Source organism: Pteropus alecto, unplaced genomic scaffold (assembly GCF_000325575.1).
Source record: "Pteropus alecto unplaced genomic scaffold, ASM32557v1 scaffold106, whole genome shotgun sequence".
NCBI lineage: Eukaryota > Metazoa > Chordata > Mammalia > Chiroptera > Pteropodidae > Pteropus > Pteropus alecto.
The window spans coordinates 10,171,589-10,193,863 of NW_006442103.1; the positions used below are offsets into that span (position 1 = coordinate 10,171,589).

General features: G+C 42.1%; 2 protein-coding genes across 2 annotated transcripts in view; one reads left to right on the plus strand and one right to left on the minus strand.

The window, feature by feature from the left end:
* Positions 1-4,384, plus strand: part of GNAI3 (G protein subunit alpha i3) — a 34,758-nt gene extending 30,374 nt beyond the window's left edge. Inside the window, exon 9 of the mRNA XM_006919605.3 lies at positions 86-4,384. The gene's annotated coding sequence lies outside the window, so the exon portion shown is untranslated. The remainder of the gene's footprint in view (positions 1-85) is intronic.
* A 4,637-nt stretch (positions 4,385-9,021) lies between these two features.
* GNAT2 (G protein subunit alpha transducin 2) lies at positions 9,022-17,052 on the minus strand. Its single transcript, XM_006919607.3, has 8 exons — positions 16,129-17,052; positions 14,243-14,285; positions 13,822-13,963; positions 13,066-13,223; positions 11,027-11,155; positions 10,676-10,805; positions 9,913-10,066; positions 9,022-9,374 (listed from the first exon to the last, which is right to left on the minus strand). Exons 1-8 carry the CDS (start codon positions 16,244-16,246, stop codon positions 9,184-9,186), a joined length of 1,065 nt encoding a protein of 354 aa, XP_006919669.1. The 5' UTR covers positions 16,247-17,052; the 3' UTR covers positions 9,022-9,183.
* Between the last annotated feature and the right edge of the window lie 5,223 nt (positions 17,053-22,275).

A 22,275-nucleotide genomic window follows, 5' to 3' on the forward strand; every position in this document is an offset into this window, starting at 1 on the left:
ACTTTGAACAATTTAGTTATAGTGCTGAAGTGATATTTCTTGATTTTGTAAACTTCCTCTAATTAAGAATATTCTTTTTTTCTAGTTATTACAGTGTGGAGTGTTGAGACCAGACTTCTCTTGCTGTCTCATTGGGCAGCTGCAAGCATGAACGGGACCAGGGAATGGCAGCAGCATGCAGAATCTTAGCACTCTTTAGCACAATCTTCTGTATTAGGGAACTCTTAATTGACACGAGATGCTAAAGTCAGACATTGGAATTGGAACAGTTGTAAAGTATGATTCACTCATCAAGACATCACTTGGATTTCATAATCTCAAATGTTTAGGGCAGATGTGAAGTTGAGGTGCTGCATTCCAGAACTTCAATATGTAGCTTACTCTTTTTTTTCCTTCTTGACAGACAACCAATAGTTCTTTTTTAAAGTTTTTTTTTTCATCAAGAATAACTTTACTAAATTTTATTTTTCTGTTTGCAAAAGAATCTATTAAAACACAGAGTCTTAACTATGCACATGATGAGATCATCCTGAAAATATTCCTCTTAGTAGGACTCTGTTTTTAACTCTTGATATGGTCAAAACAATTTTTCCGTAATTACTTAATTCTTCATAGTATTGGGGCAATAATTATGGCATTTTTGGATGAAATTTATGTTACTATCCTTTTGAAAGTACCATTATGATTTCTAAATGGTAATTATATTGGAGAGTTTTGTAATAGGATTCTAGCTCTTTTTTTTTTTTAAAGCTTAGGGTTGAAAGTTAACCTGGTTTATGCTTACTAGATAAATGCTTCTGTAGTATGATAAAGTCAGCTTCTTGAATCCAGACACAACACAGGGCATCTGCCGGTCAGAAATGCAAATTGCTAAATTTGAAACAGAACCAGTGACTTTGCTGCTACATAGCTACTAAATTGACCGCTTTGATTCTTGCTTGTCTGTCTGTCATGGGGAGTTTTGTAAAAGATGCCCCTTGTTTTTCATCTCCCATGGCTGTTTCTCTTGGGAAACACCTGAAGTGTATTAATAGCGCATGCTTCTACTTTGTAAATGTGGTGCCAAACCCTTGTTTGCCGTTGTTTTTATTGTAGCAATGTTAATTGTAGTAATCCTTAGTTAGTGCCTTCTTTTGCCGAAACTATTGCATTTTGGGACCTTTTTCCACTTTGTCGTGTGTACAGATTTTAATCTGTTATAGTTGGCAGCAGTATTAAAATGGTGAGTAAAGAGTCCAGGTTTGTTCCTGTTTGTAACTAGTCCTCTCTGGAATATTTTCTACTGTTCTTTTTGCCCCCACTGAGTGTGCTTTGGCCTTTGTCTGAAAATGGGTTTAGGAAGAAGGGTTCCCTGAAGGTCTAGTCTTTTGGTATAATAGTATTGTTGAATCTTGGCCAGACTGAGGGTCTTTTGTCCTATCTGTGTAAGTGATAAGCAGTCCTAATCCATTTTCCAAATTTACGTTTTGGTCGTGTGGAGAGCTATGTTCACCTTAGCCTGCGGGTCCTTTTGTACAATGTACAGCAAATGTCATTAAATATTGAATGGTCCATTGGAAGAAGGCAAATGAAGAGAATGCATTATGGGCATTCCGTATCAGTAGTTTGAGCAGTGCCTTATAGGGTCCAATCTTTTAGGATTGAATTCTATTTCATATTTTAATGTGACCTTTCACTAGTTTAAAAGAAAAAATAAGTTTCATGGTCATCAAAGCTGGTTCAGAAAGCAAGCCACAGTAGTTCGGTGCCTTTGTTAGTAGTTTTTTTTTTTCTTACACCTTTTTGGAAAAATATTAACTATGCAGATGGAAAACTATTATCTAACAGGGTTTAGGGTTGGGAATATTGGATCTGAAAGCAAGAATATTAGCTTCAGTTGGTGTTTGACTTATACCCACAATGTAAATAGGGTCGATAGTACTTGTTCATTTTGAATATATCTTTTTCTTATTGTATTCTGTAATATAGGATCATCTGGAATGAGACCTGGTCCAATGTTGTTTTAACTGTAGTCCTTTTGTAGTCTGGGTTAATGGGATGGTATTGTTGATAACCCAAAATAACAGATAATCCAAAAAAGTTAATTTTACTTTGAAATGCATTTTATATTTTCATTTGAATACATCTATCTGATACATTCATTTTTTTAGCCCTTCTATTAATGAAAAACAGTAGTTCTCCACTTTTCTGCCACTACACCATTTATCTTGTTCTGTATTTACATTAAGATCATCTCCCCTGCCACACCATTCCAGATAATTTATCTAAATGCACATTCCTTGAGGACGCAATATAAGTCAGTGGTTTTCAAATATGCTTTAAGTCAAAATCACTTCGCTCCATCTTAGAGATTGATTCTTGGCCAGTAGGCTAGCAGTCTATAATTTTAAAACGGTTATTCTTATCATCAGTCTTGCAAATCACTATTGTATTTTAAAATAAAAGATTTTTTTCTTACAGCAGAGCCAGAATGTGGGGATGAAACATCATATCTACTAGCATGGAGAAAAAGGATTGGTATTTGTAATCAAAGAAACTAAAAATTGCCTTGTGTCTTGTCTGTGGAGAATGCTGGAGATTGTCATAGGTCATGTATCAGAATTGAGGTGGCCAGGCTTTGGACCATCTAAGAAATCAGCATGTCTAAGAAAATTAAATTTTAATAAAGAACAGTGTTTAATAGACCCTAGCAGGAAGGACAGAAATAATAGCTTTATTTTTTGACAGTCATATCTTCTCCACCTGATTAAAGCCTTGGGCTGTAGAATTGCCATCTATTAGGCTCTCTGTAAAGAGGAAGTATTTTGCTTCTTAATGGCAGTTTTCACTAACCTTATAAAATTTATTCTTAGAACAGATTTCACCTCTTGGCACGAAAATTCCAAAAACTCTTACAAGTATTCGTAAGTGGATCTTGAGATGACATTTTATCTTCGACAGTTTGATTTCTAAATCTAGTATACCATTTTATTATTTCACTGATGGATTGTTAATTTTCACAAGGTGCTACATTCTAAGAATAGATGGACCAAATTTTTAAAACACTGTTCTCGTATATTTTTTATTCTCTTATGTATTCTATTTGTATTTTATTATATGCACACTTTGGAGTATTTAAAAATAACTGCTGGTTCTTCTAATTCATTTGTGTACATTCTTATATCTGGGCCACCGTTTGCAGCTGTAACTTTCTTTGGACATTGCTTGCCTGGCCTGACTAGCTACTTCATATAGTTATCCATTTGCTTAGCATAGTTCTGGAGTTTGCTGTCTCAGAGCTCCTTGCTGTACCGGCAGTTACGCATAAGGTAAAGTTAGTCTCATTCCAGGTAAACTCCACCATTGACTGATTTTTTTTTTCCCCCTTTCTAGATGTTCAAAAAATTGCAGTCTTCTCATTTATAAAAACCTAAAACAGCACCAATTCCCTTCACTCATTACTTGTGAAATCTTTCATATGTGATACTGACTTTAAGAACAAAGTTATATCAGTTTCCCAGTACTAACAGGGAATTTTTGTATTCTACTTGTCTTTATAGTACAAATGAGAACTCTGACTTTGGACCAGCCATAGCTGTCCACATAGCTTCATAGCTGTCCAAGCACAAGAGAAAACCAGGCTGCTTTGAGGCCTGAAATTGGAAGTTGATCTCGCTATTAACTATTGAGAAGTAAAAGGAAGATGTACGTGAGGTACTGGGGAACTGTCTTCCAGGACAGTCAGGATCTTTGTTTCTTTACCGTTTTTTTAGGTTTTAAACACCCCCTGCACCCCAAACCCAATTTTCTGATAACCTTTTATGAGTTACTTTTGCTGAGAGCATATTTCAGAACTCTTTAGAACAAGTCAGGGCAGGACAGTTTTTTTCTGATACTGTGTCAGGCCTAGATGTGGCCTGACTCAAGTCTTCTCAGGAATAAGACATAATAAGGAATGTTATACAGGAGTAGATGCCTGAGATGCAAGATTAAAATCATAAATTCCTTGGTTAACTCCTACATTAAGATATCAGACATGTATTTTTAAATAAGTTTCTTAGGTGTTTCTGATGCAGCTAACCTGGGGGATAACTGAATAGGACCTAATATTAAAGATCAACACAAATAGTAGACAGATAACCTCAAAATCACTAGTGAATGAACAGCTAAATTATTTTTTATTTGCCAATAAGAAGCACCTTTTGTACATGACTTAAAAGTGCCTTCCACCAAAATTATTAAGAGGACTCTTCAAAACATTCCTACATTTTAGATAGACTGTTTAATTTTTATACAAAATTAAAGACAAAACAAGAAACTTGGGGTTTGCAAACATGTTTAATGCATTTAATTATGCAGTGAAAATTGAAAGATACACCAAAATAAAGGTTATTCTGTGACAGAGGTACCTGTGTAAATGCATGAATGTTCATTTACAGTTGGTGTATAAAGAGCAAAGATAGCTAGCCTCAATATAACCGTATACTGAAAGTTTTTGAGGGCTTCGGAAGGGGTAGGTAAGGATGATTGAGGAGTCAGATATTAAAGGCTGTGTATGCCCAGTGCTAATGTTTTCTTTGCCTGAAATCAAGTGGGAATCAACAAAATAGAAATAATCAAATATTAGTGAATACACTGTCTCTGTATTAGCATTCATTAGCTGTAAGAACTTTGACAACTGGAATGTTAAATTCTATACAGTTTGATTTCTTTATCTTCTATCCTCTACTGTCCCCCTGTTCCTGCAGCCATACTCCTTTGGGTTATCCATTTTACCAAGAAGCTTGTTGATGTGTATGAGAGATTCCCAGTAGACACAACAAATCACAAGAAATTACCTGTTGTAACTTCATTCTTGCTCATGTAGGATGAAGGCCCTGAGACCTCTGTGAATTTTATGAGGGAGAGTTGTTGGGCATGCTAAGTTCTGGTCTTTTCAGTCTAACATCCCTCATCTGTTACCTAAAACACTTAATTACTCTTTCCAGCTATGATGTCCTATGGCTCTCATCAAATAGAATATATAAGTGCTCTGTAAATATTCACAATACTCAGGATTATACTGCACTACAAAAAGGTAATCTAAGGCAATACCAACAAAGATATTCACTGTAGATAGTGGTCTTTTCTCAGCATCATTTCCCATATTCATTTTGAAGACCCGAAATGAATTTCAGCTATAAATTGCTCTAAAATTTGTGAAGCAGGATAAAAAGGGCTTTGTTTTGCATTTAAATCCAGTTTTTTTTTTTTTTTTTCCATACTAGTGCTTTTTCATGGCCAAAGGGCAGAAAAGTTCCCTTTTGCAGTAGGTCTGTTAGACCTTAGAAATGTCTTCAGGCTTTCACGTAGCAGGACCACCAGAGGCCTTGGCACACTTGCAGCCCCTGGCCCAGCACTGAAGTCCTGCTGGAATCTGCTCCGGGGCTGCATGCACCTGGTGGAGCGGGCAGTGGGAGGTACGCGCTCCTCACCCCTCCCCACCACCTCCGCCCAGCATGGCCGGCATGCTCTGGGCTGCAGCACATCTCCAAGTAGAGAGTGTGTTTTGGATGCTGTTATTTCTCACCTTGGCAATGGATTACCCTGGCTTGGACTGTTTGGGGTACATGTAAGTGAACCTTTTTATCAGAATAGGAACTGTTACAAGTAAGTGTCTTTTACGTTGCTTTTAAGACTGCAATGTGCTGCTTTTCCTCAGTCTTTTTATCCACAAAGACGTAAAAGCACAATTCCAATTATATTGTATTTTTTCCATTTTTTTATTGTAGTAAAATATACATAGCATAAAACGTACCATTTTAATCATTTTAAGGTGTATAGTTAAGTGATAGTAACTACATTTACATTGTTACACAACCATCATCACCACCATCCATCTCCAGAAACATACCCGTTAAACAATAACTCCTCCCCCCAGCCTCTGGTAACCATCATTCTATTTTGTCTTTATAAAATTGACCACTTTAGATACCTCATATAAGTGGAATCATAAAGTATATGTCCTTGTGTATCAATCATATTGTATTTTTGTAAAAAAAAAAAAAAGATTTTATCAACTTTACATAGAAAATGGAACCTAATGGACATTTGGTTTACCGTCGTCAGTGTCTAATCGTGCAACGCAAGGGAATACACGATGAGCTTTGCCCTCTAAGGATACGAGCAAGAAATTATACCTCTGACAAAGCTATTTCTATTTTTATTTTATGCTAATTTCACATTCCATTGTGAGACTGATTTGTATTTAGTTTGGAGATGGTTTTGTTAAATATGATTTAAGAGATGACAATTTAAAAAAATAACCAAGAATTTGGTTGGGAGTAAGAGGAGCTTAGAATGAGAAAATTGGCTTTGACCTTACAGTGTATGGTGGGCTGTTGGTCGCATGGTGCACATAGAAAGACCAATGGCTTTTGATTCAGAAGACCCGTTTTGGAGTTCTCGCTCTGCTCCTGCCTAGCAGTGTGATTTCGATAATAGATACTCCACCTCCGTGGTGGGCTCAGTTTCTTATTTATAAATTGCTAGCGATGGGCCTGGAATGTGTTTATATGTTCCTTCTAGCTTTAACATTCTAAGAATTAAGATTACAGTTCATGAAAATAGGGCCGAATATTTGTTTCCAACCTACATTGTTACAGAAAAGAATTTCTAATGACATAAAAATACATCAAATTCAACAGTTATAGTTAGTTTAATTTAAAATGAAGCAAAAGACATAAAGACAGCAGAATGAGTATATGGGTTAATTTTGGTTAGCTTTCTCGCAGCTATTTTATGCAAAGAGAACATTCATGCACATGAATCAAAGTCCATGAGATAAAAATAAGCCGACATGTAGGAGAAGCACTAGTGTACTTTGTCTCTAGCTCTAAACAGTGTGAGGTTTGGAAACCTTCTCTGGGCCTGACAGACAAGCTGGGGTGAGGATTAATGCCTCTTGGAAGCCTATCCAGAGCGTTTGACATGACGTACTCTTGCCTTTACTCTATGAGAGCCCAATGTTGGCCAAGAGTTTCAAAAAATTATGTTGACTTTGTTCTAAGGTACAGGTGAATGGATGACCAATGCCTCAAAGTTTTATCCCATGTAGACTCGCCAGAAGAGTTTTAGCTTGAAAACACTGTAAGATGAATAACCTAACCAGATCCTAACCTCGGTAAAGCAGCTATAGAACGCAGTTGCCATAGGCACTGCTACTTCCGCATCCAGCCTCCAAAATAAACTTTTTTGCACAGTTTTCATAGAAGGTGGCTTGTGTGAATTTGTTTACATACCAACTAAAAGTTGCGATGTCTACCAGAGAAAAATTTAAAATAACACCCGTGTTCTGCTACAGATGGGTCTACCAGAGGACCTACCCCACTGGCTCTTTTCCTGCGATAGGGTCGGTTCATACTACAGGGTAGGTTCCAGATGATCATCAATAACGAAGCAGTCTGGGTTAGGCTTTTACAGTTTGGACCATAACCAATTCCTGCCTTGAGTCAGAGATAAGGAAAAGTTAATAAAAAGACACAATCTGGTATTATTTGGGGGGAAGTGGGCTGGCTACCCTATGTGAAGGTGGAATAAATGGGATAAATTACATTTGGCGCCTGTAGCGTGGATTCTTAACCTGGAGCGTTAGAGCTGCATAGATAGAACTATATTCAGTAGGTTGCTTTTCTTTGTAATTCTCTGAGTTTTATGTGTTTTTAAATACTCTGAGAAGAGCCCCATGGGTTTCATCAGCATGCCAGAAAGATCCATGATAGAAAAAAATAGAAAAGACTCAGAACCTCTGTATGTTGACTTAAAGCAAACAGGTTAGTGATAGAGCATTACCATTTAGAATGGTCCCTGAACAGCTCTTGGATGCAATATATTAGTATTGCCCAGGTTTTTTCATTGGCTTAAGTTTTTTGATCTGCAGTAGGCAGAGTAGTTTCCCTTATTTCTCTGGTAATTTTCCCAAGTTGGTTTCTTTTCAAGGAATCAGAAAGACTATTAAATGAATCCAATTTTAACAGCTGCAAATTTATTCTTCAGTGTATTTCAAGTTCATATGGCTTTCTGGTATCAATATTGCTAGTAGTAGCCTAAGTGTGATGTGTGTTTCTGGCAAGGAGCATATTTTCATTTTAATTGACTCTTTTCTATACTACATCTTGATGCCAAGAGCCTTCCTCACTAGTAGTTGTAAATGCTAAATCTATACTTGACTTCACCACCTCCTGTCAAGATAAATACAAGCTTCGTTTCTCCTCAAAGGAATAATTTACTTGTTGGTCTGCTAGGGGAGATGTTGTTTTCAGCCAGGATGAAAACGTGGACACAGCTGCAAAGATTTTTAGTGCCTAAAGCAAGATCAGCTGCCTTTTTTGTTCTCCTGAAATATATAGCAGTTGAAATGAGAATTTTAGAATTGTTCACTTATTCTAAGTTGTGATGGGGAAGCGGCAGCAATAAAATCAATACTGTAAGTGGGAGTGTGTTAATGTCCAAGTTTATTCAGAAAGTATCTTGTATAGCTGAGAAACAGTTACTTATAGAGATGAAAAAACAGGCTTTTTGGCAGCTTGGGGAGCAGAGGGATAGTCTCTGTTTAATGAAGATGATAGTTTTAGATATGTGCCTTAGAAACTAACAAACATATCTGCTAGTCAGTGATCCAGATCTCTGAGCTAAGGCACATAAAGGTCTGATAATAAAAAGGAGTGGTACGTTTATTGAGGTTTTATTTTTGACTGTTTTTGCTGTTTTGTTTGGGATGGTTCATCTAAAAGCCTAGTGTTGAATTTCATAAATGGCAGCTTTATATTGGATTTCTTTCTGTGATGAACACAGCCTTTACGTGCCTTCCCTTCACTTATGTTTGTGATCATCAGAATAACTCTGTGAAGCAGTAGAGAATTTATCTTCATTTTATAGATGAGGAGTTCAAGGCTCAGAGAAATGAAATATTTACATTTTGTAGTAAATTGCGGAACTGAGACTGGAACCTGGGTCTTCTGACTCCTGGCCTCGTGCCCTTTACACTGCACTAGCTATCCCACTTTGAGAAGAATGTGTGAGACACGGTTACAATCACGCTTCTCTATCTCCAAGGGAGAAGGCATTCATTCTCCATGTCATGGTATATTGACCCGTAATTTTCTGCTTGAAATTACCCAGATTCCAAGCCTGTTGATAGAAGGTATACTTGAGAAATAGTGAAGGTTAGAAGAGCCCGCAGTCTTTGAGGTTTTCTTTGATGATAATATCTGTAACTGCATCGAATACAAATTTGACATTTTGGGTGTCTGTAGCACAGGTCATGTGACTATAGATTTCTTTGACATCTTTTCGCATGTTGAGGTCAAGGAACTGACTCTTGATATAATTCCCTGCATCCTCGTAAGAGTTGTTTCCTGGTTTTCCAGAAAAATAGTGAAAAAATGGGATAAATTAACCTTTCTTAGTTGCCCACTTAACGTTTTAGGTGACTGACTTGATCCTCAAAATGCTGTGTCAAACAGCTGCAGTTGGAGGGTCTACTTATGGAGGGAGGGTCCCCTCTTGCATTCCAGTGTTTCTCGCTTGAGGTGAGCAAAGAAATTAAGGACAGGTGTCTCTATGTCTCCACCCTTAGTTTCTGGTAGGTATCTCAATGGTTGGTGGTTCTCCCACATCTAACGTCTGCTCTATTTTAGAGACATCTGAATTTAAACCTATTACTAAATGCCCAAGTTTCTTAGATTAGACATCCAAGTATCACTTGGATATCATAAAGGTCATAAGAGGAATGAATATTAAAGGAATAAGGATCTTTGACTCGGCTAAACAAAGGAGTCACACTTAGTAGTCCTTAAAGACAAGTTCCTTTATGTCTGCTTGGTATAGGAAATGAGCTAATCACCAGTCATTACTAAGAAAGCATTACCATGGTCTCCAGCCCTTGACACTTACCATCATACTCTGGAAAACAAATGCTGAGATGGACTTTCTTGATTTTTTCCCCAAAGAGGTCCTTCTTGTTGAGAAAGAGAACAATGGAAGTAGCCGCAAAGAACTTGTGGTTACATATGCTGTTGAACAGGTGCAATGACTCATGCATACGATTCTGTTAAGAGGAAATAACCAGCAGAGGTACCAGAGTGGGCTTTGGAGGTATCTTGTCTACCTCCTTTTCTTGGAGAGACTAGTGCTCCAAATGTAAAAGGAAAGGTAGGGAGTAGCGTATCTCTTTTTAGTGTGGTTTGCCATCTCTCCTGGGCACTCAGTATATGTTTAGGCTTCCAAGTAAGGTCAGCAGTTCAAACTCTCTATCATGTTGTGTAAAGAAGCACATCATATGGTTTTTTCTGCTCTGCATTTTCATCTCCTATCCTTCACTTCCACAGGCACCCTTGGAGAGCACAAAGTATAACTCCTTTACTTTTCCCGAGTTGAAAATCCCTAATCCCTTCAATACTTAGTTCTTTTTATGAGCTTTGTGCTGTCCAAGTGATCCTTGGATGTCTAATCTGAGACTAAGCTCACTTTCAGTAAGTCTAAAGCTCTAAAGTGCTAACTAGAACCTGCAGAAGAAGGTTTTTCTAGGATCATTTGCCTGAGATATCGATTGATCTGTTCGAAAGAAGACTGCTAGACGGTCCGTATTAGCTGAAATCACCCATGCGGGGCACTGAAGTGACACGAAGCTTAGAGGAAGGGTCATGGGGGAACTCACCACTTCGTCATCTTCCACCAGCACCATATCATAGGCACTGAGGGCTGCACAGAAAATGATGCAGGTGACTCCCTCAAAGCAGTGGATCCACTTCTTTCTCTCTGATCTCTGCCCTCCCACATCAAACATCCTGAGGGAAGAAACAGCTATTTCATAGGTATGCTTATGACCTACATGCACTTGATGTTTACCCCCAGAAAGGTAGCCACTCTGGGGCCAGTTAGTAAGATGGGAAAGGGGGAAAGTAGGACATTAATTCAGCCTGGACGTTAGTGAAGGTCAGGAAATGTGCCCATGCCCTTTTGTGATATCTGAAGTGTCTGTGTTGCCTTCAGGGGACCACATACTTACCTGAAGTTCAAGTCTTTGACGGAAAACTTGGTCTCAATGATGCCTGTGGTTTTTACTCTGGATCGTAGTACGTCTTGCTCGTTAGGGAGGTAGTCAGGGGCTGTAATCCGGTCTAATTGGTTCAGGTAGCTAGAGAAAAGTGATTGGCACTGATGACGTTACATTTTCCGCAGCCAAGGCCAAGAAAGGTAAAGAGTCTTAGCCGAAGTCATACAACTAACTTGGTGATAGAACCAGTACTGGAATCCATATTGTAAAATCTAGGATTCTGTCCTTCAAATTCTCATGTGCCCTTAAAAAAGGAAGTGGGGGATGGTCTAAGGCCCAAGCCCATTCGAGGCAGTTTCCGCCCCATTTCAGTCAAGTCAGATAACTTTTCTTTGCATTTTACCTGACTACAAGGTTTTCTAGAACCTTGAATGAGATTTGGTGTTTCAAATGGATGCCAAAAGTTTCATCGAGAAGCAGGAGATTAAAAGAGATCGTAGAGACATGTAAGACATGAATCACTGCAATGCACGGGCCTTGTTATATCTCGAATCGAGTTGGGGGAAAACATTTGACATAATTGGGGAAATTTGAATGAACATTGACCTGGATATCTGACAACGTTAGGGGATTATTAAATATTTAGGTGTAATGATTATGTTGTGATATCTTTTTTTAAAAATGTTTTTATTTTTAGAGATGTAAATGAAATTTTTAGGATGAAATTTTAGGATATCTGGGATTTACTTCAAAATAATCCAGTGGGGGATGGAGATGAAATCAGAGTGGCCACGTGTTGATAACAGCTGAAGCCAGATGATTCATGATGTTATTCTCCTTTTGTGTATGTTTGACAGTTACCATAAAAAAATTTTAAAAAGAAGTTGGAGGCAGATGTGAAGAGATATGACTGAGAGAAGGAAGGAAAGTGAACACAAGTGCCTACTGTGTGCCAGGCATTTTCACATTTAAAACCTCATAAGACTTTAACTTTCATATCCCACTTTACAGATGAAGGAAAAATTCTGAGGAGTGAAATAATTTGTCCAGGGTCAAGAGGCATTGTGGTATATCGTAAAAAATGTTCAACTTTGTGGTTAAATAGACCTTAATTTAAATCCAGCCTCTGCCATTTACCCGTATGACTTTGGGCAAGTTAGTTAACTTCTCTGAACCTTAGTTTTATTATCTGTAAATGAGATTAATAAAAAATACTTGAAGGCTTATTGTTTAGATTAAATGAGGTGATGACCTAATACACGTAGCAATGCCTGGGCCTCGGTGAATGAGTGAGTGTGCATGCGTGTGTGCGTGTACGCGTGCATGAAGGATAACGTAATTACAAGGTCAAGCCACAGAATAAGGGCTAAGCCCAGTTCTGTTTGACTCTGAAGCTAATGCCCATCTGTGATACTTTGCTATCTGAGATAATATTGATAGACTCTGTGTGCCTTATGTTTTTGGAACCAGATTTTGCAAATTTGGTTCTCTCTAATCTCTGACCAGCTTTCTTTGGTTTGCTCTGGCAGTTTCTTTGACCCATGCCCTAGCACCCTGACATAAGATGCTGTGGGTGAAGGGGACTTTAATTTTTGGTTATTGGCCTAAGTAGAGCCTGGGTTACCAGCTAGAAAATTCAACCCTGAAAGGGCCATCATGAATCACATGCCTCCTGGGAGAGTGTGGCAGAACTTCAGGGCCGTCCTAGTGTTCATAGTTCTGAAAGGAGAGGCTACGTGAATGAATTAAGAGGGCTGCTAAACAGAGAGCCCTTCTTTTGAATGTTGGGTCTTCAGCTTTGTAGGCTGCAGTGAGCCGGAGTAAAGCAATTCAGAGTAGTGAGAACTACTCTAATGGCTTTAGATAGGGTCAGATGTTCCTATCCAAAGGCATTAAATTCGAAGCCCAGTAGAGCACTGCGGAAGCCTAATAAAACATACAAACTGAATTCAGCCCTGGGGTGTCCAGCTCTCAGTGACTGGAAATTTAGGCTGAGTGCGATTTCTAAAAAGTGGCTTACACCTCACCCTTCCACTTCCCCAGAGTCTTACTAAGATGCCGAGTCGTTGAGCTGGTACTCTGCAGCTCTGTCGAAGCAGGCCTGCACCCCACCGTCCTTCCACAAGTTCCTGATGACCTCCACCAGCTCAGGGGGCATGGTGCCCTCCTCAATGGAGTCGGCCAGGTTGTTGAGCTGTCGCCCGTCGTCCTGTAAGGCAGAAACCTGGCTGAGAACTACTCAGGAGTCCTGGCCTTTCAGGAAGCTTCTGGGAATACTGCTGGAAGGAAAGAATTTTGCATTGCTACGAAAGCCTGAAGTGGCGTCAGTGTCCAGTGAGATTCTAAGAAAACATACTGATTAGGTTTTGAGTGGGCTTCTGAGATGTAGAGAGTGGCAATCTCTCCAGTCCTGGGATGCCTAGCAGAGAGCAGAGGTCTCTGGGGCTTCCTCTGTGGTTTTTCCGACCTCCAGGCTCGGTCCAGAAGTGTGCCACCGTGAACCGTGGGCCCTCTGCTGCGGGGATTGAGCTTATAAAAGTTCCATGGCCATGGTCGGGTGGGGTGGGCATTTAAATGGTAAAATAAGCCAAAAAGGCAGAGGAAGCTGAGAGCAGATTTTTGTAAACACTTATTACAAAGGTGGGAACTGCATCCTTCTCCAGGACTGAAGTAGAAAGAGTTGAAGCTCAGCAGGTGGGATTTTAGTTACACCAAACTTTTCTGACCCATGTTTCCCCATAGCTTGTTGACCGCTGATCTGTTTAGCCATTTCTCCCTCCCTTAACCACATACCGTTAACCACGTACCGCACAGCTTGGTTCAGCATAGTCGATGCCCAGGGTGGACATGGCCCGGATGATGGCTAGGATGGACTGCAGCACATTCCCATAGATGATGGACTTGTACTCCAGGCATTCTTCTGGCGAGTAGCCATCCTGATGAATGATCCTGTGAGGTGTACACGCCTCACCCTTAGCTGGCCTGAGAAACCAGATCTAAGGGACTAGGAATCTGGGAAGATTTAAAGGGTCATAACAACCCAATCTATTCCTACTGCCACCCCAAAGTGGAGATGAGGGGCAAGGGGCATGCGGATGAGGAGCATCGGGTCCTTTATATCCTTTATGTACGGGTTCCTTAAGGCTGAAGCGCCCTTCCTCCAGGAGCCGCCCTGGCTCTATGAGTTCTCCCCCTCCCCCGGTCCCTCAGGGCTTTGTTCCTACTTACTTCATCTGTTTGACGATAGTGCTCTTTCCCGACTCCCCAGCACCTGCAGGGAGAAACACTTATTCCCGCCAGCTCTCCGCAGCCCTCCAGTGAGGTGGCCCCTGCTTGCCTGGGAGCTGAGTGAGGGGACAGCGCTGGGGATGCCCACCGCTCTCCGTTTCTGCCAGCCGCAAGCTCAGGCCATTCAATCAGGATTCAGAGCAGAGCTTAACCTCTGCGCTGTTGACATTTTGGGCTGCATGATTCTTTTTTGTGGGGGTCTGTTCTGCGTGTTGTAGAGTGTTTAGCAGCACTCCTGGCCTCCACCCACTAGAAGCCAATAGCACTCCACTCTTCCAGCTGTGACAACCAAAAATGTCTCCGGAGCTTTCCAAATGTCTCCATCCTGGCAGGGCTGCGGGGTGTGGCAAAATCTCATTGAGAACCACGGACAGATTCAGGAGAATTCTGTTAACACATTTCTCCTCTCTGACCATTTTTACTCAGGAGAATGAGAATGATCTTGGGGCAGGACTGGAGAAAGCTGGATCACTTCACTGAAATGCTGTGTTTTCATCAGTATGCTGTTGGACAGATTCAGGAGAATTCTGTTAACACATTTCATTTCTCCTCTCTGACCAGTTTTACTCAGAATGAGAAGGATCTTGGGGCAGGACTGGAGAGAGCTGGATCGCTTCACTGAAATGCTGTGTTTTCATCAGTATGCTGTTTCCTTTGTTAACTAAAATGTCCTAATACCCTCTTTCACACTCTCTGTTCCTCCATCAAAATCCCACACACCCTCAGCCCTCTCCCTCGGCCTGTACACAGACAACCCCTGGTGCCTTAATGCCCTCTGCCTTAGCCTTTGCTTGTTCCCTCTAAGCTGCTTATCCTGAATGTAGAAAGAAGCCGATTAGGCTTAAAAGATCTCCCAGTGGCCTTGCCATCTCTCTTCCCCTTTCTTTAGCCTCCAGGGCAACTTGAAGTCTGGGTCCAGCTGACAGAAGAATGCTCTTTGAGTGTGTCCTTAGAGCCATGCCACAGATCAGTTGGGGGAGGGGAGGTGCCCTTAGCCCAGGGCTCCAGTTCCCAGGCTGCTCATAGGCTTGGAAACGCAGCGCAGCCAGCCAGTCTTCTGCTGTATAGACCCCACCTGCTCCAGCTACCTCCCTCTGTACTACCACTGGGGATTTTTTTCTAAGCTGGCTGTCCCAAACTCTTTATTTTCTTGGTTCTATTTACAGCCATGATTAGTTTCTCCTACTGGCCACTGAGGCGCTTTGCTTTTTTCAGCCCAGACCTGTGATCTGCTTAGGAGCTCATCTAGGGGACAAAGCTCCCATCTGGCAGGGGCTGTAGAGGCAGCTACTGCATAGAGAGCCAGGAAAGCACCGCGGTAGCTAAAGACTCCATCCACCCTCCCAGGGCTCCCTACTTCTAAGATTATTACCGAAAGCAATGAGAAGGAACCGGTATACTTGGCAAGTGGCCTTGTCCCTAGGACAACATGACACCGACTATATGGTAGGACTTCTGAGTCCGCTGTGCTTTCTCGAGTCCTTGACTCACCTCTCTGACTGCAGATTGAGTCAATGTCTGCAAGCCCAGGGTTCACAGTATTTGCCAAGCCATGAGGTGTTAGGTTTGGTTAGATTTGGAGATGGGTGGGTCCATCCTGACCCTTGCACTGTTCCTGGTTCAAGGATGAGCGTTCTGCATCTCCCTGGGGGTGGCCGTGCTCCGCTCTAGAGCTCCTGAGCCCCTAGCCTGAGACTGGATGGGGAGAGAAAAATGACCTGCCCTCTCTCCTCCCCATGGGGCGGGCTAAAACCCACCTCCATCCAGGATAAGCAGGAAGGAGCAGGGCCTTCTCCTTCTCTGGCTCATCTTCCCATCTCGCTCACCCAGCAGTAGCAGCTTGACAGTCTTGGCTTCTTTGTCAGCATCCTCCTGCAGCTTCTTTTCCAGCTCCTTGGATCTCTTGGCCAGTTCTTTGTCCTCAGCACTGACTCCACTCCCCATCTTTCTGCTGTCTCCTCCTGGGCTGCTGCTTCTGGCCTTTAAGTGTCTCTTCTAGGGTTTCCTGTCAGTGGAATGGAAGATAAGGAAAAAGTAAATTGGGATCTTGTATCAGTTTCTCAGTCCTAAAAAGCTGACTATAGGGGCTGGGTGAAGGAGCAGACTGCAGGTTCTTGTTCCTTGTCTGTCTTGGCCGAGACTCCTACCCCAGCTGGAGACCTACTTAGTCTGGGGATTGTAGCCTTTATATCTAACAGTGTGATGGGCCAAAGCCAATTAAGAGCTCAGTATGACAAAGAGCAAAGATTCAAGTATTTCCGTGACTAGGGAAACGATCTGCTGGATTCTGACACAGGAAGATAGGATGTGGGTACCGGAGCTCTGGAATAAGATCATGGCGACCTCATCCTTTTGAGGGGCTGACCCCCTAAGAGTCTATTCCTCGGATTCACTTGCATCTCAGAGCCAAAGATTAGAGGCACAAACAGGAAGCTCCACTCAGAGTCCAGATTCTAGTGTCTTGGTTTCAAGGGCTTCAAGGCATCAAAACACAGGCCTCCATCATAGCAGGTGGGTCTTGGCAAAGAGTTTTTGTTTGGGGTGGTGCCTTCCTTGGAAAGATTAGAAATGTTTCTTCCAGCTCCTCCAGTGGCTGCTGCTCCGGGAAGCTCGTTAGCATTGTTGCTTTATTTGGCTCCTCTCTGGACTGCTTCTTCTGGCCTTTAAGTGTCTTTAACATACTTCTGTTATTAACACTTATCACTTCAATTATACTTTGTTTTTCAAGTGGGTTTCCCCTTGACCGTCCTCCCCCTGGAGGTCAGGGACCAAACTTGACTCATCTCTGAATCCTTCAGACTTTGTGGTTTTATGAATGGATCTTCAATAAAGGTTTGGTGAATGAATGAAGGAAAAAGGGTATACGGTGCAGAGAATGGGGCTGCATCCCCTCCTCTACTAAAGCCACCTGAGGCCCAGCTTCACTTGGCGAGTGAACTTTGCTGGTTTTCGTGTGGGGGTTCGCGCTCGCTCACGCAGCAAACACTCTGAAGACCGGGCTCCACTGGTCACATTTCTCTGTGCCAGTTATTTCCGTCCACTTAACCAAGTCGCTGGGGGAGCCTCCTCAGAGATACTTTAGAACTTCGCCACCCAAATGAGGTATAAGGCCCAGCACAGGTCACTTGGGAGCTTGTTAGAAATGCAAAATCTCAGGCCTTAACCCAGATCTTCTCATTCAGAACCTGCATTTTTTTTTTTTAAACAGGATCACAGGTGACTTCAAGTACGTTAAAGGCTGGAGGCACGGCCTGGGGAGGACTAGGGAATTGCTTCTCTCTCAAACGTCCCTAATCATAAGAATCAACTGGGATGTTTGTGTGTATATTTCATCGAAACTTAGATGTCACTGATTGGAAGACCACTTTGATTTCAAAGATGTTCAACTATTATACATTTTTTTAAAAGAATGTGTCTTAGAGTAAATAAGTTCCAGGAATAGTGCTAATTCCAGAGCCTGAGAAACTACATTTTAAACGAATCCGATTGTCATCATTTAAAAAAAAAAGATCCTGATTTAGTTGGTCTAGAGTACAGTCCAGGCACGAAGATGTTTAAATTTCCTCAAGTGATTCTAATGGGCAGCCAGGCAGAGAGCCACTGAGCTCAAAGGACTTAACTTTCTCCTTTTTTTTTTAGAGTTGGGATTGTGCGGCAGTGGCTAGTGGGCTGAGAAAGGGGGAGGTAGAACCTAGTTCTCCCCCTTCCGGGGACCCTGAGCCACCACTGACCATCTTCCTTCTCCCACCACCTTTCAGCTGCATATCTGGGGATCCGACTGAGAAGCGCTGGGCCTGGAACCCAGACTCTCAGGGCTGATGGAGAAATAGGCAGCTGCCAAGGTGCCTTCCATGGCGATCATGTTTTCCCAATGAAAAATTGGCAAGTGCTTATTGACTTATGGGAAACCAGTAGAGTGTCTTTGAAATTGTGACTGTCTTGGAATCTTGACTATAAGGTTTCAGTAATGATGCCTGCCCTAGCCTACCCACGACTTTGGTAACTTAAACCTAGGCCAGAGCTGTGCTGAAGCCTGCACTGTTCACAGCATGGGGCTGCCAGAAACTGTGCTAGTCGATGTACGTGGCTCATATCCGTTAATTCTCACACTAACTTCAAGGTAAGTGCTCTTGTCCCCAATTTACAGAATGGATGACTGAGGCTTGAGGGTTAAGTAACTTGTTCAAGGTCATATAGCTTAGTAAACAGACCAATCTGATGATCTGTCTTTCTACCACCCCCACATAAGCAGCCAGTGAAAGAACACTTAGGCAAAAAAGACAGGCAAATGCACGGGCTTAAAAGCGATTGCATGAGCTTAATAACAGAAGCATTCACTTTGTTAAGGGAAGGACTGACGTCTTTCACGCACAGGGAAAATGTTTGAGCTTGTTCCTTTTTCAGCTACCACCTCTGCAAACTTCTAAGCTGCTTCTGCTCGTTTCCTAGCTTTCTGGCTCCCCGTTCCCACAACTAAGCTGAGTAAGAGAACTCCTGGCCCTCACCTGGCCTCTGACTGCAAAGACCCACCTCTAATTCTTCATGCACCATCCTGACACCAGTGATGCCCTGCCTCCTGTCCTTAGCTCCTGTGCCTTTCTGATGGCATTTCTACTTCTTGAGTTCAGCGGCCTGGTGGAATAGGGTAAGCATGTAGGTGCCATTCCCATTCTAGAGGTGAATGAACCAAAGTACAGAAAGGCAATTCTTAATAAACAAGTTAGCATCAGAATCACCTAGAGCTCAGGTGTCCTAGTCCACAGCCCTTATAATCAAATCCTTTTGAGTGAAAAAAGAATCACCATTTCCCAACGAATTTGGTCTTTTTTTCTGAGTTAAGGGGAGATCTCAGGATCTGTCTTACACTCAGTAGTAGGAACTTGTAGGTAAAGCCATGTCCCATTTGGAGTGGGGAAGGGACATGAAGAATGAGTAATTGCCTTCAGAACTTTCCAGTCCAAAGGAAGAGGTGGGGTAAATTCACAGAGGAACACTTTAATTAAAGGAGCACTGTGCCGGTGCAGGAGAATTCAGAGCTGTTTAAAACCTAGCCTCCACCCCAGGAGGAAAGACGATGATTCACACATCTGTCAGACTGATAAATTCTATAGTAGAGGAAAGGAGGGAGCAATTGTAAAATGAACAGACTTTCAGCAGAGAAGCAGAACACAATAGAAGTAGAGGACAGGCATTTTGGGGAGAGGAAAGAGCATGAGAAAAGACATGGAGGCACAGGGTACCAAGTGTGCTCAGAGAAGACTGGGATGTTAGATGTGACTGGGCTGGAGTGACAGAGTGGAAGGGGCAAGAGGGGAGGGCTGGCAGATGAGGACAGGAAGGGAAATTAGGGCTAGCCAGTGAAGGGCCTTGAACGACAAAGGGTTGGAATAAAACGCATAGAAGACATAAACAAGTACAGATGGGTGCAGCTGTGTGGCACTGTAAACAATGCTGGGTGAGTGGGGGCTGGCCGCTGGGACAAGCTAATAAAAGAGAGCTGAACGGTTTGGTTCTAAAAGGATCTAGGCATAGGGTATGGTTTGGGAAATAGTCCTGGCCAAAGATCTGTTTTGAGGCTGCAGGAGTTCTCTCCCAAATCTAATATCTGCGGACAGTGGTCTGGCCCCAGTAGAAAGCTGACATCACAAGTGAGCTGCAGGCCAGAGCTTAGAGAAGCAGTTCTCCCCAGAAGGAGTGCATTGTCAGTGGAGGCCTGGGATTCTAGAGGGCCATTTAAGCAACCGTTTGGCAAATAGGCTAGGGGAGAAAGAAGCTATGTTTAGATCCTAGAGGCTCATAAACATTATTAAGGCCCCAATGTGAGAAGCCATAGGGAATGACTCACGCCTTCATTTCCCAAACTCTTTTCTCTCTGTAGGCAATGGAACCTCCCTGAGATTCTCGCTGGTGTTACGTAGGTGGGGAGATTGATGCTTAGGTGTAATCAGGGCAGACGTCCTGGCAGGGACAGTATACCAAATGGCCTGGAAGTGGGGGAGGGTTACAGGGTGTTGCACATGGGACTAGTGAACCGGTTTGCCTGGGTAGGGTGGAGAGCAGGGGTTGCCTCCTGTAGGCTGGTTAGGTAGGTAAATAGGTAAGTCTGGATTAAGGGGTAATCCTGAAGAGACCTGACCCGATGCAAGATACCACTGCTTAAAACTAGGTCAAAATTTGTATTTTATCAGAATATAGTTGACATTTTACATTGTTACCAGGTGCTTGATTTTTAATTTTGAGATTTATTATTCATTGTTGGGATCCCAACAGCCTCAAAATTCCTAAGTGCCCCAAGACCAATTTAGCCTGGGCCTAAGACGCAGGAGAGTCTATTGGGGCTGGGATGTGGAGGCTATTACAGATTTTTACAGACTTTTGTCATTTTCCATGCCTTTGATTATAACGGTAATGAATGCATATTTTGTAGACAGTGTTTTAAATACAGATAAGTATGAAGAAGAAAATAAATATAACCTATAATTCTGCCTCTCACAGATAATCATTTGTAACATTTGTGGTGTGTTTATTTTCTATGCATATATGTCACATAATTAGGGCCATACTGTATGTACGTATTTTTGCATCTGTGTTTTCACCTAACTTTGCATTGTAAACATTTCCACCTCAGTAAGAAATTCTCCAAGAACAATTTTTGAGGGCTGTATTTCAGTGTATGTATATGACATAATTTAAACATTCCACTATTATTGGATCTTTAAATTGTCAACCTTTCCATGTGATAAACATAGCAGTGACGAACAACTTCATGCATGTTTTTCTGGCAGCTCTTTTTAGAAGAACAATTTCCTGGAAATAGAATTACTGGGTCAAATAATATGAACTTTCAAAAGATTCCTAATTATATATTACTAAATGGCTTTCAGAAAGATTACGTCAGTGTTTATACCCACGAGTAGTATGTGTGTGTGTCCCAGCTCACTGACTACACGTTTGCCTGCGTTACTTTTTTTCCCCTTGATGTTTGCTAATTTGATGGGTAAACATGGTATCTCCTTATTTTCTTTTTATTTTATTGGTTCTTTGTAAGGTGAACTCACCAAAAAGGCTCCGCCCCGCTGCCCTCTGTTTATGGAAGCCATGTTTTTTTGAGCTTGCCCAGTGCGAGGACAGTAGGCAGGGATCGAGGGAGGTGACACCAAAACGCAGGTAGAGAATAGGGTTCAGGGTCCAGCCTGGGAAGTAGTGAGGGAGGCAGAGTTTGGGAAGGAATTTGTCTGTGGGGGTGGTGAGAACTGGGAGAGGCCGGACAAACCGCATTAGTCCAACTGGGTGTGGGGGGCAAAGGGCTGCCACAAGGTGGAAAAATAGGAAAGGCTAATTGCTGCTAATACACTTAGTGGTCTGATTTTTGGCCACTTGGGAATGGGGGTGCTGGTTGGGTGGGGTGTCTGCAGTCCCCAAAACAACCCAACTCCACTTTGTAGGCTGCAAGGTGAATCAACCTGTAATGTTAATAGGGAACCAAGGCCAAGGCCATAGCACTACTACATAAATATTAACCGCGTAGTAACAGACTGGGCACTGTTCTAAGCACTTGTATTAGCTCATTTATCCTAACAACCATCACATAAATTAGGGTTTCTTACACTCATTTTATAGACGAAATAGAAGTTCAGCTAAGTTAAGTAACTTTCCCAAAGTCAGTCAGGAAGTAGGCGGAGTCTGGAATTGAACCCAGGCATTCTGGCTACGGAGCCTAAGGAGCCTAAGCGCTTAACCAACAAATATAGAAATAAATGTGGGAAGGGGAGCCAGAACACAGGGCACACCCTGCCTACCTCTGCCTGCCAGGAGAAAACAGACACCCAGAGTGAGAATGCTGGGCTAGAACTGCTAAAAGTGACTGGGCGCTGACTTTATGCCAGGCACCGCACAAAGGTGCTGAACATTTAATCCTCATAACAACGCCTTTGAGTGAGGTAGCGCGATTACCCCATCCCATTTACTGATGA

Coding starts and splice junctions, on each gene's coding strand:
- GNAT2 (XM_006919607.3), bottom strand. CDS start 16,246: ATGGGGAGTGGAGTCAGTGCTGAGGACAAAGAACTGGCCAAGAGATCC. Junction 11,156..13,065: donor CTCAACGACTCGGCATCTTA/GTAAGACTCTGG, acceptor ACTTTTCTCTAG/CTACCTGAACCAATTAGACC. Junction 10,067..10,675: donor TGGTGGAAGATGACGAAGTG/GTGAGTTCCCCC, acceptor TCCTCTTAACAG/AATCGTATGCATGAGTCATT.